The sequence below is a fragment of the Cavia porcellus genome, unplaced genomic scaffold (assembly GCF_034190915.1).
Source record: "Cavia porcellus strain 051 isolate PalLab524CR breed Dunkin Hartley unplaced genomic scaffold, mCavPor4.1 scaffold_10, whole genome shotgun sequence".
Classification (NCBI taxonomy): Eukaryota; Metazoa; Chordata; class Mammalia; order Rodentia; family Caviidae; genus Cavia; species Cavia porcellus.
This window is the reverse complement of record NW_026947493.1, coordinates 8,869,109-8,886,823: the sequence shown is the minus strand read 5'-3', so window position 1 is coordinate 8,886,823 and position 17,715 is coordinate 8,869,109. Positions and strand designations below refer to the sequence as shown.

Below are 17,715 nucleotides of genomic sequence, written 5' to 3'. Positions count from 1 at the left end.
CTTTTTAACAGTAATCACTGAAATTATCACTGGAGATTGACTATAATTTAAATCCTAATTATTTTTATAGCCCTTAAAAAATGCATTGACATGGCTCTTTTGGGTTTTGTTTGATCTGTACTGCTACTGTTAACAAAAAGATAGCAAATTTTTAAAAGCAGGAACAGTGAGGAGGAAATTGAAATGCAAGTAAGGAAAATGCACACCAGTAATTTCTAGTCAAGTGTATAACTTGTAGTCATTAGAACATGTAGTAATTAAGTTTTTCATTATAGACTTTGGTTGATTTTCCAGATTTTCCACAGCAGGTGGAGGGTGTTTCATTTGAAGAGGTCAACCATCCACAACCAACAAATCTCACACAGCTAACAGAGTCTAGAATGGCAGGTGGATATTTTAGGAAAGAAACTTCCTGTTCTTTGATTTATACCATTAGACAGCAAATAGCTAAATGTACCAACCATAACCGGTTCACCATAGAAGTGACATAGGATTCTTTTCCTTCGCTCGGAATCAACTAAGATCAGTCATTTTAGAAAATCACCTCCTCCTAGACTCTCAACCTATCCTCAGGTCTCAGTTCACTGATTTCATATTTAACAAATTTAGTGACAATGAGTGCTATGAAATGTAATTGTATTTTCACTGAAATTTAAGTAAAGTGTTTCTATCTTGCCTTCAATAAAATTATCTGACTCGAAGGTAGATCATATGAAAGCCAAAGATAAATTCTGATCTGACCAGTCTTACCTCTTCTGCATTCATTATACCAGAGGTTTTCAATTGGTTCTGACTGTCTCTCAGGGGACACTCAGAAGTATTTGGAGGCATTTTTTTTTTATTGCCATAGCTTGGATGTGGATTCACTGATAGGTAGAAACAAGGGATGTTACTAATACAAAGGACAGTGCCCCACAAAAACAATTATTCAGCCCAAAATGTTAAGAAGCCTAAGGATGAAGTCCTCTGGAATAACATCAGAGAAAACTTGCGTCATCAAAAAGACAATGATTCCCAACAAACTTATTTTCCTGATCTCTGTACACCAAGAGTAATTATCAACTTGCTTTTTGAAAAAATATGATTAGTCTGCTGAGAAAAATGTACTTACAAAGTAATATATTCATTTTCGTGGTTAACCAATAATCTTATTTTTAAAAATCTACATCCCCCAAAAAACACTTCTCCAGGAAAACACCTTTTGTTCTTTGGTTCTTTCAGGAGCGAAAATACACTTAAATTTCCCAAAATTTCATGTAAAAAGGTAAACATTTAACACATCATGCTTGCTTGCTTTTCTTTCTTTTCACTCTTAAAAATTTTTAAATGAGCTGGCAAAAACACAGAACAAACAAACCACAGAGTTTATCAAACATAAACAAGGCACACTGGGTGGACTGAAAGCCACACAGCTCCACCCTCTTCTTGCAATCAGCCTATACTAGGAACCAAGGTTCATTCAAGAGACTACCACATTATGAGAAACTCAAAGTACAAATAGAGAACAAAATGCAAGGTCGATAATAGGAAACAGGGAGAAAGTTCTTTTGCAAAAGGGAATGGAACCAAGAGATGGAGGGAAGGTATAAAGAGAGAAGAGAAAAGGAATGAAAAATGAATTAAGATGTGTTATATGTTATGTACTAACTCCTGCGGATGAATGTGACCATTATGTACTGTACATATATACTAGGAAAAATAAAAATTTTAAAAAAGAAGAGCCAACAGTACACACAAGACAGCCCCTCTGAATCATGCTCATGCAAAGGTCCTATCATTGGACACCAATCTCTAAACTTCTCATAAATAGGCAAAAAGGGGCAATGCTTTCTCTCAGGAAAAGTCAATAAAGTTCTATAATTTAAAAGAAAGCAAAGAATCCCATTATTCTAAATTATTTCTAAAAGCTTAAGAAATGTTTTTCTTTCTGCCAAAATGATAAACATGAGAGACTGGGGCATTTTATTTCCTAAGATTTCTTAAGTACTTTTGAGGTTTTGCTTGCATAACATGGGTCAAGATTCACAATCTTTGGTCTTGTTCTGATTGCCTCCATCTAGTCAAGAGAAGGTTGTCTTGAATCTTCTGCATAGAAAAGAATCTTTGAACATGCAAAGCTTATAGCCACCATGGACCTGAAAGGTCATTTCAGTGATAATTTATGTTTCAAACATGAAAGATAACTATTGTAGTCAGGGGTTGTACACAGAGAACAATTAGGATCATGACATAGAGTTTATATTTTTTATAATGGTCACCGGGAGTTAACACAGGAAAATATAGGAAATCTATCCACAACACCAAAGATACAGACTAGTCAAGAGCCTAAACCCCACAGCAATGTCCCACATGATCCAGATAAAAACCCAGAGCTCAGGACAATGCCTCCCACGAGTGCACCTGGAGGTCCAGAGCCCACAAGAAGGACTCACGCCAGTCTCTTCTACAGCTCCGTGCCAGGAAGACCCAAGGGTCAGTGGTGGAAGCCAGAAAGTCTATGCCAGCAGGATGAAGGAGCTGTGCTAGTGGGATGAGGGTTCTATGCTGGAGCCAAGAAGTCACACTCACAACAAAGACCAGGGCCGTCCTGAAAGGCACCACAGCTGTCCTCAGCGACACAGAGGCCCCGAGCTCCTCCTCCGACAAGCATAGTCGGGTACATGCCAGGAAGCAGCATGACGAGTTCATCCTGGAGACCAAGCAGCATACGTCTTCCCCTCCAGAGCCAGGAAGCAATGCTCGATGTGAGGACCAAAGCTTCTCCAGGAGAACCAACAGCTCAGACAGCAATTCATAGGAGAACCCACAATGCCTCCTTAATGCCTCAACCCTCAACACCTCCCTTCTTCTCCACCTATTTATCCTGGCAACTTTCCTCAGGTGGAGCATCTTCACTCAATGCCATGCTGATGTAATCCAGCTGGCATTAAGTTGACCACCAGTTCTTAACCCACAACAATAACTTTGAACTTAAAGTGAAATACAGGTTGCAACCACATAAACCACTGACAATATTTATGACCTGGACTTTCTCAAATATCCTGGATTTCAAACATCCTATCCTTTTGACCATATACAATATCATATGTCTCAGAAAACTAACTTAGAGTCTGCTTTCTCCATAGAAATTGCATAAAAGTTTTTTGTTAGGTTAAGTTGCCCTGATTTGATTGTATCACAAAACTGATGAATTAAATATTTAAAGGTAAAAGATGAAAATAAATGAATATTTATATACTTCCTAACATTTATAAGCAAGGTGTTGAAGAAGAACTTTTGACACTAAGGGCAGGAAGCATCAGCAAAACATTTTACTACACTTCAAAATCTTTCTGATCAATAAAATAACAAAAATGAAAGCACAAGGAACAAAGCAAAGCACTGTTGCAAAAAAAAATGACAAAGGATGAGGCAACTAAATATTCACAGAGTCTTTCAAAATAAAAAAGACAAATAGCTCAAGAGAAAATTAAACCTGAAAAGCAAAAATATACAATTTTCAGAGACACAGAAATACATGAAAAATCCCAACCAAACCAGTACATACAAAAATACATATAACAATTTTTAAAATGTGAAGTAGTGTCCTAATTGCTAGTAGGCTAGTAAGCTGATAAACTGGTCTTTCTACAGAAAATCTGACTATATTATTAAAAGATTTCAGAGATATAGATGAAAATGCCCACAATTCCCAGAACATCAACAGAAACAGACATCAGACAAGGCAAGAAACTAAACGGGAAAAGCAGGGAACTGACAACAGGAAACAACATGACAAAGATGAGCCAATACCTATCAGTTAGAACCATCAATATAAATGGCCTCAATTCACCAATTAAAAGAAATAGATTGGCAGAATGGATCAAGAAAAAAGATCCAACAATGTGCTGTACACAAGAAACACATTTTACTCAAAAAGAAATTCATAAGACTGAAAGTAAAAGGATGGAAAACAACACTCCATGAACCTGGAACCCAGAAAAAAGCAGGGGTTGCTATTTTACTTGCAGACAATGTGAACCTCAAACCAAAAATGATCAAAAGAGATAAAGAAAGTCACTACACACTTGTTAGGGTAAAAATTCAAGAGAAAGAGATAACAATCATAAATATATAGGCACCAAATATAGGAGTACCCAACTATATAAGACAAACACTAATACACATAAAAAAATCAAATATGCAATAACACAGCTGTAATGGGGAACCTTAATAACCCCTTGTCACAAAGAAATAGATCAACTAGACAAAAAGTCACCAAAGAACAGAACTGAATCAAACATGTGTACAAATGGACTTACTAGACATTTACACCCAACAACATCAGATTACACATTTTTCTCAACTGCACATGGGACATTCTCTAAAACAGACCACAAACTAGCCCACAGAACATGTTTAAGTAAATGCAAAGGAACTAAAATTATCCCATGCATATTATCTGACCATAGTGCACTGAAATTGGCAATTAATAGAAAAATAAACTGCAAAAACTACATAAACACATGGAAATTAAGTAACAGCCTCCTGAACAACCAATGGGTCACAGATGAAATTTTTAAAAAATTAAACAGTATTTACAATTCAGTGAAAATGTAGATACAACATACTGGAACCTGTGGGATGCACTGAAAGTAATCTTAAAAGAAAAATATATATTGCAATGAATTCTCACATCAGGAAAATAGAACAAGCAAACACAAACTACCTCATGTTGCACCTCAAACTTCTAGAAAAAGAAGAACAAGTCAAGCACAAAGCTAATAGAAGGTAAAAAATTATAAAGATTAAAGCAGAAATTAACACAATTGAGACTAAGAAAACTAAGAATACAAAGAATTAATGGATCAAAGAGTTGGTTCTTTGAAAGAATAAACAAAATTGATAAACACCTTGCCAACCTTATCAAGAAAAGGAAAGGAAAAAACTCAAATTCATGCAATAAGGAATGAAAAGGGTACGTTACTATAGATCCTGTGGAAATTCAGAACATCATCAATACCTGCTTCGAAAATCTTTACTCGCATAGGCTGGAAAACACAGACGAAATAGACAGATTCCTAAAAACATGAATTACCAAAGCTGAATCAAGAAGACAAATTTTTTTATAACCCAGTATCAATTACTGAAATTGAAAATGTAATAAAAAACTTACTAACAAAGAAAAGTCTAGGTCCTGACAGATTCACAGCTGAATTCTAAAAGAAATTTAGAGAATATTTAATGCCAATACACCTCAAACTCTTTAATGAAACTGAAAAGAACGCAATTCTCCCTAACTTGTTCCTAGAGGCAAGTATTACTCTAATACCAAAGCCAGAGAAAGATCCCACCAAGAATGAGCGCTACAGGCCAGTCTCTCTAATGAACATAAATGCAAAAATTCTCAGTAAAGGGGCTGAGGATTGGCATAAGCGCCTGCCTGGCAAGCGCAAGGTCATGAGTTCAAGTCCCAGCAACAAAACAAACAAACAACCAAAAAAAAAAAAAAAAACTCAATAAAATACAAGCAAATAGAATGTAGCAAATTACCAAAAATATTATACACCATGACCAAATGAGGTTTATCCCATGAATGCAGGGATGGTTCATATGCAAATCAATAAATGCAATACGCCATATCAACAGAGCCAAAGACAAAAATCACATGGTCATTGCAATAGATGCAGAAAAAGCTTTGATAAAGTCAAATGCTCATTCATGTTAAAACAAAAACCTACAGAAAATTGGAATAGACAGTCTACCTCAATCTGATACAAGCCATGTATGACAAACCAATAGCCAACATCATACTACATGGACAAAACTGAAACCTTTCACTCTAAAATCAGAAACAAGACAAGGATGTCCACTGTCACTACCCCTACTCGATATAGTTCTGGAAAAATTAGCCAGAGTAAAGCCAGAGAGAGTAATAAAAGGAATAATAGACAAGAAAGAAAAAAATTATCATTATTTGTAGACAACATGATACTTTAAAAAGACCCCAAAACCTCCACCAAAAGATTACCAGAGTTAATAAGCAAGTTCAGCAGCATAGCTGGATATAAAATTGATACTCAAAAATCAATAGCATTCTTGTAAACAAATAACAAACTCAGTGAGAGAAAAATTATGGAAATAACTAACATCTTTCACAATAGCATCCAAAAACATGAAATATTTAGGAATCAATTTAACAAAGGATGTAAAAGATCTACATTGAAAACTATAGTATGCTGAATAATGAGAGTAAAGCAGCTATCAGAAAATCAAAAGATATCCCTTGTTTTTGGATAGGAAAAATTAAAACTGTGAAAATGGCCATTACTCTCAAAACTGTTCTATAGATTTAATGCAATGCTAATCAAGATGCCTTTAATATATCTCAAAGATCTAGAGAAAACATTCCTAAAATACATTTGGAAACAGGAGTGACCTAGAATAGCAAAGGCAATCTGGGCCACAAAGGCAAGGCCGGAGGCATCACAATCCCTGACTTGAAATTATACTACAAAGTGACTGTGATAAAAATCAGCATGGTACTGGCAAAGGAACAGACCTGAGCAACAGTGTTATAGATTAGAAGACACAGATACAACTACAAAGACACTCGGTCATCATCTCTTTGATAAACGGGTCAAGCATGTTCCCTGGAAAATGGCCTTTTTAATAAATGATGCTGGAAAAATTCACTTTCCATGTATCAAAGACTAAAACTAGACATACGTCTATCACCATACACTAAAGTCAAATATTAAAACAGAAACACTAAATCGACTGGAAAACAAGGTAGGTAGAAATCTTGAAGACACAGGGGTAGGCAAAGAATTTATGAACAAAATGCAAATCACATGGGAAGTACTTCAAAGAATCAACAACTGAGATCTCATCTTATTAAAAAAATTTTTTTACCTCAAAAGAAATTACCAACAGAACAAAAAGAAAACCCACAGAATGGGAAAAAGTTTAGTCAACTGTCCCTCAGACAAAGTACTTATATGTAGAACATATGAAGAATTGAAAAATACCAGGCCTGTCAAATTCAAAGACCCAACTGAAAAATGAGCATCTGAAATAAATATGCACTTCTCAGATAAAAAAAAAATACAAATGGCAAATAAATACATGAAGAAAATACATCACTGGTCATTCAAGAAATGCAATTAAAACAACATTCCTTCTCACTCCAGAAAGAACGGCTATCATCAAGAAATCAACCAATAACAAATATTGGCAGGGCTATGCAAAAAAAACGCTTCTCCACTGTTGATAGGAGTGTAGACTGTTACACCACTGTGGAAATCAGTGTGGAGATTCCTTAGAAAACTAGGATTTTAAATTCTAGTCAAGCCAACTATTCCCCTTCTGAATGTTTTCCCAAAAGAACTGAAAACATCATGCCACAGCAATATATGTGCATCCATGTTTATAGCAGCACAATTTGTAACAGCTAAATCTTGGAAACAACCCAAATGCCCATTAACCACAAAAAGGATTAAAAGGATGTGGGATTTTACTGTTTTGTTTTGGTTTGATTTTGCTAATGGGAAGATAACAAGATATACAAGGGTAGTTATTGGTGTTTTCCTAGTATCCCCTTTGAAATTCTGTACCAATTTTGCTTTGTTTTGATTAGCTTTGTTCTGTCTTGTTTTGTTGGATTTTATTATTTTTAAAATAAGAAAATTAAAAAGATGTGGGGTTTTTATTCAATGGAGTATTACTCAGTTACAAAGAAGGATAAACTTGAGGCTTTTATAGGGAAAGAGGTGCAACTTGAAAGCATACTCATAAGTGAAATAAATCAGACTCACATGTGTAAATATCACATTGTCTCCCTAGTTTAATAAAAAACAATGAAAGAGTAAATAAAATACAAAACGTACATTTTCATTGTGAAAATGAAAGGGAAAGAAAGCAAATGGGACAGTAGAAAGGAGAAAAAGGGAAAAGATGATATATAACACTGATAACTATACTACTAATATCTATTAGTTCATCAAAAAGAACATATTTTCACTATTTTTGTATTGCATTATTTCACTGTTTGTATTTTCACTATTTGACTGTTCAATCATTTTTTCATGCCTAAATCTTATAAATTGAACAACTATTTTGAAGATAACAACATGTAATACATTAACTAGTGTTAGTATCCTATTATTTTGTTTTGAAATTCTGCACTGTTACCTTTTTGCTTTGTTTTTAAAATAATTTTATATATGTCATTTTAAAAAAAGATTTCAAAATGTGTTTTGACTCAAAAAATCCACCTTCAGAGTTTATCCCGAAGAAATAACAGAAAAGCCTCATAAACATGCATGAATACTAATGCCATATACATTACTTATAATATTTGTTTTAAAAGTGAATACCATAAGGACTGAGATTCTTTGTCTATATTATCATTCTGTAACAGGGAACAAGAGGCTGGGCTTGCAAATGTCTGAGTTGCTATGCAGGATTAAGGTTGGCATCTCTGTCATTATTTTATATTTCTCCTTTATGATCTTAAACCTTTATGTCAGATCCCTCTTCAGCTCTTCATTCAGGTATGCTAATCACTTAAGTCAGTGATGGTAACCAGGATCCACACTGCAATCCAAAGCCCACTTATTTATCACAAAGCACACCAACACTGACATTACTTTAGAAAAAAACAACTCATACATTTGGCTTACGTAGCAACAGAGAGGGCTCTGCATGCCTGCTGGAGTGCACTTGCCATAGGTTTGCCACCATTGACTTACGGTGTCTGTACTGCTGGGGATACCAAGATAGGGTAACTAATTTTCAAGATTTGCAGGGACATTCAAGAGCCAGTTTTTATGACATCCAGTTCCAGAGCCCCTGGAGCAATGTCTAGAAGTCCGAAATCATTATCTTAAACCTGCAGCCATTTCAGAGTTTAGCAAAAGTAGTACTTCACAGATCATCTCATGATGAGGTCACCCAGGCAGCAGAAGCAATTATTTCATGATGAGAACTAAGGCTGCTCCGCTAAACTGGAACCACTGTCTTATGATGGGGGCCAATCTGCCTCCTCAAGCACTGATGAGTCTCCTAGAACCCTCGCAGTAGCAGTACTGAGATACTGATCAATCAGATCATGGGTTAGCTACTATTACCAACACTGCCAGCTATGTAGATTCCCCAGCCATGCAAACTCCCAACCCTTGCTTTTGATTCCCTTTTCTGTAAACCCCCAAAGCTTCAGTTAGTTCCTTGAAGACAGATCTAGAACGTCTGTCTGTACTTTCCTGCATGGCTGTACTGCCTGAAGCTCCTTTCCCACCTTCCACTACTGCTCATCTCCTTGACTGGCATTAGGGGATGGGTGACTGACCAAGCCTGGTCAGGCAGAACCCCCGAGTGGAGTTTTTGACATAAAGCTTGGGTAACAATCCACAATGCTAACTCTTGATGATTCCACTCTCTTAATGGCTCTTCAACGCTTACTTCTTTCCACCCACACTGCCATCATCGATTCAGGCCACTATGGACCACGGGTTACTGCAGCCTTCTAAATAGCACCCTATCCCTTGTTAGTTCATTTTCTAACTGGCCATCAGGGTAAGATTTTAAAAACACAAGTTAAATAACCTTACATTTCTGGTAAAAAGTCCTAAGTCCAAACTCTTTAACAACTGTGAAAAGTTATACAGATGCTGACCCACTTATCTTGCCCACCTCCTCTGCATAATCTTTCACCAGTCTTGTTAGTGTACTACATAATTCAACAATAGCTTACTTTTTTATTTGAGAAGCCTTAAATGTTTAATAAAGTTCTCTAGATGAAAAGCACAAAGGATAATCCTCTCCTTCCAACAGCAAACACAAATCCTACAATTCCCAGTGCTCTTGAATAAGGCTGCCAAGTGGTTGCAGTGGTGCCATCTTATCTGCCAGCTGATTTAAAGTATCTCATGGGGCACTGCTTCCTTCTCTCTTGGGTATGCTTTGCTTCTCCTTCTCAGTCCTCGCCACAATGTCCAGAGCAGAGGACACTGTAAAATACTCCTGCTGTCTAACAATACCTAGTACATTCTATCTTTCTGGAGGCACTATGAAACTAGGATTGCCTCTTCTCAGAAAGTGGTGCTGGAATCAGCCTTACAGGAAAAGCAAAACTGGATTTATACAGGAAAATACACTAACTACAAATTATATTTTTATGGCTAAAATCATCATTTTAAAAAATGGATGAACTAAAGGAAACAAGAAATAAAAACAAAAGAGAGAACTTCACTCTTGTGGGGCTTCTCCTTGGTTTTGACTTGGAGTGGCCATGTTGGTGGAACTCTTTTCCTCTTGATTAGCACTGGGCTTCATCCATAACCACCATGTTATAATGTATGCCTGAGGTTTGTTTTTGCCATGTCTTAAAAGTGTGTGCAAAGTGGTAATATGAATCTTTACATTTTCTAGTGCTGCCCAGGTATCACACATCATCCTTTCCCCATCTAAGCTAGTACAGGATATATAGGAAGGTCCTTTCCCAAAGGAGAATCACCACAGAGACAGCAAATCCCAGCAGATGTTTCAAACAAAATAATGAGAACTAAAACATCCTATTACTTGCCTTAAGCCTAAAGTGAATAGAATATCTCCAAAACAAAACCACTAAATCTAATTACCAAGTTTTTAAAAAAGAAACTTTATTATTTCTCAAAATACAGGATAGGGTTAATGAGTATTCCAAACTTTTTAAAGAGAAAAAAAATGTAGTCATCTTAAAAAATCATTAACTAAAATATTCAGAAGTTATTGGCAAAGAAGGAGGTTACTAACTTGAAATAAAGATATGTTCTGGAAACCCAGTCTTTTGATATCATATCTGCTCAAAGCAGATGAACCACAAACCACTTAGAATAATGACTTTCAAATCCAGGCCTAACACACATATACAAATTTAGATTCAACTAAACATTAATTGAGACTTCTGGTGGCTATAACCACAGACTAGGTGGCTTAAACAACAGAAATTTATTTCTCACAGTTGTGAATTCCAACTTCAGAGTACTTCCACGGTTGGATTTTGGTGAGGCCTCTCTTCCTCCAAGAGACCAAGCTACCAAGTGGCCTCTTCTTGTAAGGGTGCTAATTTCATTCATGACTTAATTACCTCAAAGTCACCACAATGGGGATTAGATTTCAACCTCTCAATTTGAAAAGATGTAAATATTCAACCTTCCACAAAAGTAAGTATTACATGTCAATACTTACTCGATATTTTACACTATATAAGATGTGTTCATATCCAATGTTTGGGTTCACTTGGGTAAAAAATGACAGGAACAGGATTGAAACCTAGACTCTCGAACACCAAAGTTAAATTTTTTGAGCCTTAAATAGTATTTGTAAGATTTTCTTTTTTATTCTTCAATATCAACAGAAATTATACTGCATTTAGGCAGAACACTGATAGATAACACAACCAGTTTATTCTATCTGCTAAAACAGAAAATCTATGTTTAAATTGTTCTTATAGGAACAGAACCTTCATGTACTTTTTTCTAAGAAAATCAAAGCAGAAACAGAAAAAAGCCTAAAAAGAAATCAAACAAAAAATTAATTAACATTGTTTAATAGTTACTTTTCTATTCTGCATAAATTATTCCATATTTCAAGTCAACTAAATTAGGCTGAATTTTTGTTTACATATGTGCCAGACACAGACCTAATGATTCCCACTCTCATCTACCAGAATAGCCAGACTTAATTAAAAAGAAAATCACTAAATAATCTCATGAGTATTAGTGTTTAAAAAAAAAAAGCAATCTAGATGAAGAAGTAAACACAACTTACTAGAAAAAAAGAGTAAGAAATGGAAACCTGGCAGCAGGAAGAGCATTCCAGGCAGAAGGCATCAGAAGTAACTACCCTGTACCATCTACATGTACAGAGAAACTAGTAGACCAACTTTCCTAGAATATCTAATCTCACAATGGAGCAATCATGTAGACATTGGAAGCAAGAAAAAAAAAGGATAAAGATTGCTCTACAGGGTCTCTTGTGAGCATGATAAAGAGTATCATTAACTGACACAGGAAATACTCCAGGAAAAATCAAGAAAACACTTGATACATGCTGGATGTTAGGTTGTAGAAGAGCTCAATAAGATCTAAGGAAAACAGTGAGCTGCATTTTAGAGAGATGATAAGGTTCACAGATCTGAATAGTCTCTGAGAGTTTACAGAAGTATCATTTGTTTACTACTTTCAATTCAACTTCTTAGAAAGGAACAGAGGCTCAAGAAAGCTGTATAAAGGAACAGTACGTTGTGCTAAAAGCCCTAGGAGTTTTAAAAAACAGTACACTACAGCTCCTTTGTTTATAGCAATTCTGATCAAAACAGAGATATGATCAGCAAAGGTCCTATTCATACAATTGTTGAACTATAGATCCACAGACAGAATAAATAACAATTAGGAGACTCAAACACTCTTTGGCTCTTCCTGAAGTAGTCAAGGGAGGGCCATTGTTTCCTCTCTGCCAAAGCACTTATATACTTGGAGCACTCCCTCATATTGGGGTGTTCTTCCATTTATTTACGAAATCTTGTTTGTCTTCAAAATGAAGGAAACAAAAATAGGAACCCAGGGAGGGTACTTCCTCAAATTCAATGGAGAAATAATCCAAAGCTTACTCTCACCCACATTAAATAGTTTTTGGACAGAAAGAAAGAAAATAAACTATGAAAATTTACTGCTGAGAAGCACTGCTCTAGGTCTCAAGAGAAAAAAGACATTCCTGGCAAATTCTGTCCATACAAATACCACTCTAAATTAAAGAGTCATATGATTCAACTGTGTCCATTGACAAGTCATTGCCCATGATACTTCTCCATCTATAGAGTGGATTCTGCCTTCCAGAGGTCACTGGGAGCCTGTAAAAAGGTAACATAATGTAGTTAAAGGGTCTAAGAAGTTGGCATAGAGGCCCCAAGGACTCATAGTTACTTACAGGTCCCATGCAGTATCAAAGTGCCCATCAGTTGTCCCTCGGCTCTCTTAGGCTCATGCATAGAGTACCATCTCTTACTCAGCTCCCATGTCAGATAGAAGTCAGCACTTTCTTCTCTTCAAGTTTAGCATTTTCCTTCCTTAGGCCTCCAAGATTTGAGAATGGTAAAAATTCCTCTTGCTGATATAGGTATCTGGGAAAGAAGGGTTTTGCTACTCCTGATCAGAAAAACAACATATCAATGACCAGTAGAAAAGGAAGAAAAGTTACCAGATATATCTGTGCACAGAGATATGAGGGCAAGAGTCAGTAGCTACAGCTCAATACAGTTAGATTGGGGAATTTTTTTTTTTATGACTGCCAAGTGAACTTGCATTTCAAGGTGACTCCCATGGTGTTTGTTAATTTTATAAACATACTCTGATTCTTGCCTGTGCTCCTTGGAAACTCCTCTCTTCTTGTCTTTTGAGACTGGAAAATGTTATCTTTATGGAGACAACACTAGAGTGAAACCAATTTCCAGAAAACTACAAATCTCAATTCCATCAGTCCTTGTACTCTCCAAGGCAAATCCTAGAGCAGAGTAGTCTCCTTCCTGGTCTCCAACTCTCATCCCTACCTGTTGGCCTTCCCAATTCCTCTTCAATTCCCACCTCTTGCTTGGCTTCACCACCTCCATCTCTCCTGATCTCCTACTCTTAACAATTAACCTCACGCCTCTCCTTTTTCCTTTAAACCTGCACACTCAAAAACTTCAAATTTCTTAAGCAACAAACCTCCCCATGCCATTCATAACTAATTAAGAAACTTTCTGAACTCACAGCCTCCACTACTGCACCTCCTATTCACTTCTCAAGTCATCCATCCATGGATTTTTGCCATGATCATCCACAACCTCCATGATATTCACTGCAATGGATATTTCTGAATCCTCATTATATATGCTAGTATCACCCAGTATTTACTGAGCACTTCTGTAACAACGATGGCACTCCACCATCGTTGTTACTTTGCACACTTTGTTACTTTGCACACTGTGGTTAGGCTTCACAAGTTGATAGAGTAGGTTTAACAGTTAAATTTGTTTTATAAATTGGGCATTTGAGAAGTAAGGTAACATGTGCCCAGTGCCACATAACCTATAAGCTAAGCAGAGACAATTCAAACACAAGCTCAGCTCCTCAGCCAAAACCCTCAACCAGTACAGCTTCTGCTTCCTCTTCACAGCATTAGACTGAAGCCTTACACCAGCTCTACCTCCTATTTGGGACTGCTCTTCCTTGGTGAAACCTTACACAGATATTCCCAAGTTCTATCCTTGACTCATTCGTTACCCCAGAGATGCTCTCATCCAGTCCCTGGCCTAAGTTATTGTGCAATAGAATGTAAAATCAACCTCTCCAGCTAGTGTGCTACTGATGGCTACTGATGCCTCCATAGCCATCTCAGCTTCAGCAGTTCCAACATGGACACAGCTCATCTACCTAACTGAAAATCAGTGTTGTCTCAGAATCCTATGGCACTAACCACACTGTGTTGTAGTTACTTGATCTTTTCCTGCATATCTAGTGAATTGTCATTGTTTTCCCAGTACCTAACACAGCAACTAGCATGAGGTAGATGCTTGGCAATTGTAAAATTAAGTAATGCAGAGTCTTTGGTTGGCTACATAACCTCACTAGTCCTCAGTTTCCCCACTCAGAAAGGGACAGTTGGAATGGAATTTGTTTCATTCTGCAACCTGTGATTTTAAAAAAAGGTCTGTGATCAATAAGCTGAGACACGTTTCATATTCTCCTCTTGGTAATTCACATTAACAGTATATTTAAAGTTCTGACAGTACTGCTGTTATTTGAATAAGGTTTCCTAAACTTACTGACTACAGAATCTTCAATTCCTGGAGTACCCCAGGCCCTCCAAGATGAGTGGCGCCTGATGCAGTACATAGTTTGGCAAACAACAACAACAACAAAAGTGTGACAGCTGACACCAATGTACAACCAAATGTCTTGCAAGTATTTTGTGAAGGGTAACAGTTCTTCCTTTAAAAAAAAAAAAAGCACAAAAAGGGATAATGATGTTTTAAAATATTTCATTTTAGCAAAAAATAGTCTGTTTAAATTTTATTTCCCTTGATTAAGAAAAAGAAAACCTGCTTCAGTTTTAATACATATCAAGGAAAAGATGAATAACTACCAAAGAGCAATTTCAAATTGATTTTTTCAGTCACCCGCATTCTTCCTTTACCTTAAAAATTATTTTTTGCTACAGCAAAAAACTGATTGCTATATTAATACAAGTTTCATCTCCAAGTAGTATCAGACTACTTTAAAACATTAGAGTCATAGTAATAATAATGACAACAACAGTTAACACTTGTAGAGCAGCTGGGAAGTGCCGGGCATACATGATCTCTCTGAGGAACACCTTGAGTTAGATAGTATTATTAAACACATTTTACAGAGGAAGAAACTAAAGTTTTTCAAAAAAGGAAGTTAGTCCCCAAAATGACACTTCTAAACCAGGAAACAGCAGAGTCAGCCCATGGATCTGTCTGTTCTGTAGTATTTGATTATGAATAATGGGTTTTTCTGTTTGTTTGAGAGCAAATTAAAGCTGATTAAACAGAAATCCCATTTATCATGAAGAATCAGCAAAAGACTTAATTTTGCTGAGCATAGCAGTAACAATCAGAGGCCCTAAGAGGGTAATCAAAAGAAAATAATTTTAACTGTTTTCATGTAGACACTTTCTCTGCAAACTGTTAGCATGTAAAATACTTCATTTACAGAAATGTGAATTTATAAAGCCTACTCCTTTGCTCCGTGATTGTGAAGCAGCTGCCTCAAAAGCATACTGGGCAGTTTTTTAAAAATTAAACAGTTACCATATAACATATAAATTCCTAATTCTAAGAAAGTCAAATGAAATCAAATGAAAACATATGTCCAAATAAAAACTTTTTGTGTACAAATATTCATAGAAACTTTATAATAACCAAAAAGTATAAATAACCTGCATGTTCATTAACGATGAATGAATAAGCTTTGGTGTATCCATACAATAGTATATTATTCAGCTACAAAAACGAATTTAAAGTACTGGTGCACACTACAACATGGATAAGTTTCAAAGCATTAAAAATGAAAGAAACCAGGTAGAAAGGCCATATATTGAAGAATTCCACTTACATGAAATATTCAGAATAGGCAAATTCAGAGAGATAGTACAAAGTAAACAAAGACATTTTTAAAAATGACACTAACCATTTGTTTACACAGTATTTTTCCTATAGACTTAATTTTTTACATATCACTTATATTTACTGTGACACTAAAAATTTTGGCTGCCTTTTAGCTTTAGAAATATCATTTTCAACCACAAAAAAAAATTTACTGTGCCAAAAAAAAGTATTGCCCCCCCCCCAAAATGAAACTAATAAAACTATCCCTGATGGGGCTGGGGATTTAGCTCAGCAGCATAAGTGCCTGCCTTGCAAGCAGGCATTCGTGAGTTCGATCCCAGGTACCGATAAAAAGGAAAAAGACAAAAAAACAAAACAAAAAAAACTATGCCTGATGAAGCCTATACATCAGATTTACTAAACAAAACTATTTTAAATGTGCTAAAAGTGATAAAACAAAGAACTAAGTTAAATAATGAGAATGCTGTCTCATCAAATAGAGAACATATACAGAGAAAAATGATTTCTTAAAAAGGAGTTTAATAGAAATTATAGAGTTGAAATCAGAATACCTGAAAGTTTCATTAGAATAGTGATGTTGAACCTTTTAGGGCTTTCCATGATACAAACAACCCACTGTGGTGCACGTGCCATAGGTTCGCCATCACTATAAGCAGCAACAGCAGATTTGAACATGCAGAAAAAAGAATCAACTAACTGGAAGATAGGTTGACTGAGTTTATCCGGTCTGTAGAGAAAAAAAAAAAGAAGAAGATGAAGACGACGACAAAGAAGAAGAAGAAGAAGAAAAATGAACACAATATAAGAAATTTGTGGGATGCTATCATACAAACATAAAGCCCAACAGAATTCACTGTGAATAAAAGTCCATAAGAAATGGGTACTGTGGCAAAATTAATAGGACTATGTGCCAAAGACACATAACATGAAAAGAAGACACAGCAGGCAGAAATCCAGGCTTTCAGCTGTGCAAGCCTGGAACTCTTGGTGGTATGCAGTTTCCTGCCTTCGGCTGCTCTCCTGCCCCTTTCACAGCTGTGTGTCCTCCCTGGTCTTCCCCACTTCCTACCAGCACACCCGACATGGTGCCCTCCATCTTCCCGCCCCCACTGCCTTTCAATCACCAGGGTAGTAAGGAGCTGTCACATGGACTGATTGCTGCCTTCTCTCTCCAGCAGGAGACAGAGGGCTGAGAATTCTATCACAGGTACTGCAGATTCTTCTCTCTCCAGCAGGAGACTGAGGGCTAAGAATGGCATCACAGGTACTGCAGAGTCTAATCTGCTCTGAAAGTCCACCACAATCAGTGGTAGTAGGGATGGGAAGGGGATAAACTTATTTTGACATTTAAAATATTTTCTTATACTTATTATACTTATAATTGTATTACTCATTCTTAGAGACTTCTATACTATAAATATTTAGTATAGAAAGGTTAATGTTTTCTCCAATTTTTTTTCACTTTTACAATGGCATTAATAGGAACATTGGGTTTCAATATGCAATAGTTTGCCTCCAGAAGCATTTTTCTTTGTTCAAAATATTAATGGATGTCTTGATGG

The 17,715-nt window shown here is 36.2% G+C and overlaps 1 protein-coding gene across 10 annotated transcripts in view; it reads right to left on the bottom strand.

Annotated features, from left to right (window-relative positions):
• The window catches only part of Plcl2 (phospholipase C like 2), a 195,545-nt gene that overhangs the window by 146,868 nt on the left and 30,962 nt on the right, over positions 1 to 17,715 (bottom strand). The window contains exons 1-3 of one of the 10 annotated variants that reach the window (XM_063256985.1): positions 16,705 to 16,880; positions 14,825 to 14,990; positions 12,949 to 13,166 (exon numbers count right to left, since the gene is read on the bottom strand). The exons of 7 other annotated variants lie outside the window; for them this stretch is intronic. In XM_063256985.1, coding sequence (XP_063113055.1) covers positions 12,949 to 12,957 — 9 coding nt within the window. In that variant the 5' untranslated portion in view covers positions 12,958 to 13,166; positions 14,825 to 14,990; positions 16,705 to 16,880. Of the gene's footprint in view, positions 1 to 12,948; positions 13,167 to 14,824; positions 14,991 to 16,704; positions 16,881 to 17,715 lie in introns of those variants that run through there. 2 more of the 10 variants (XM_063256984.1, XM_063256986.1) reach the window with 2 other exon arrangements.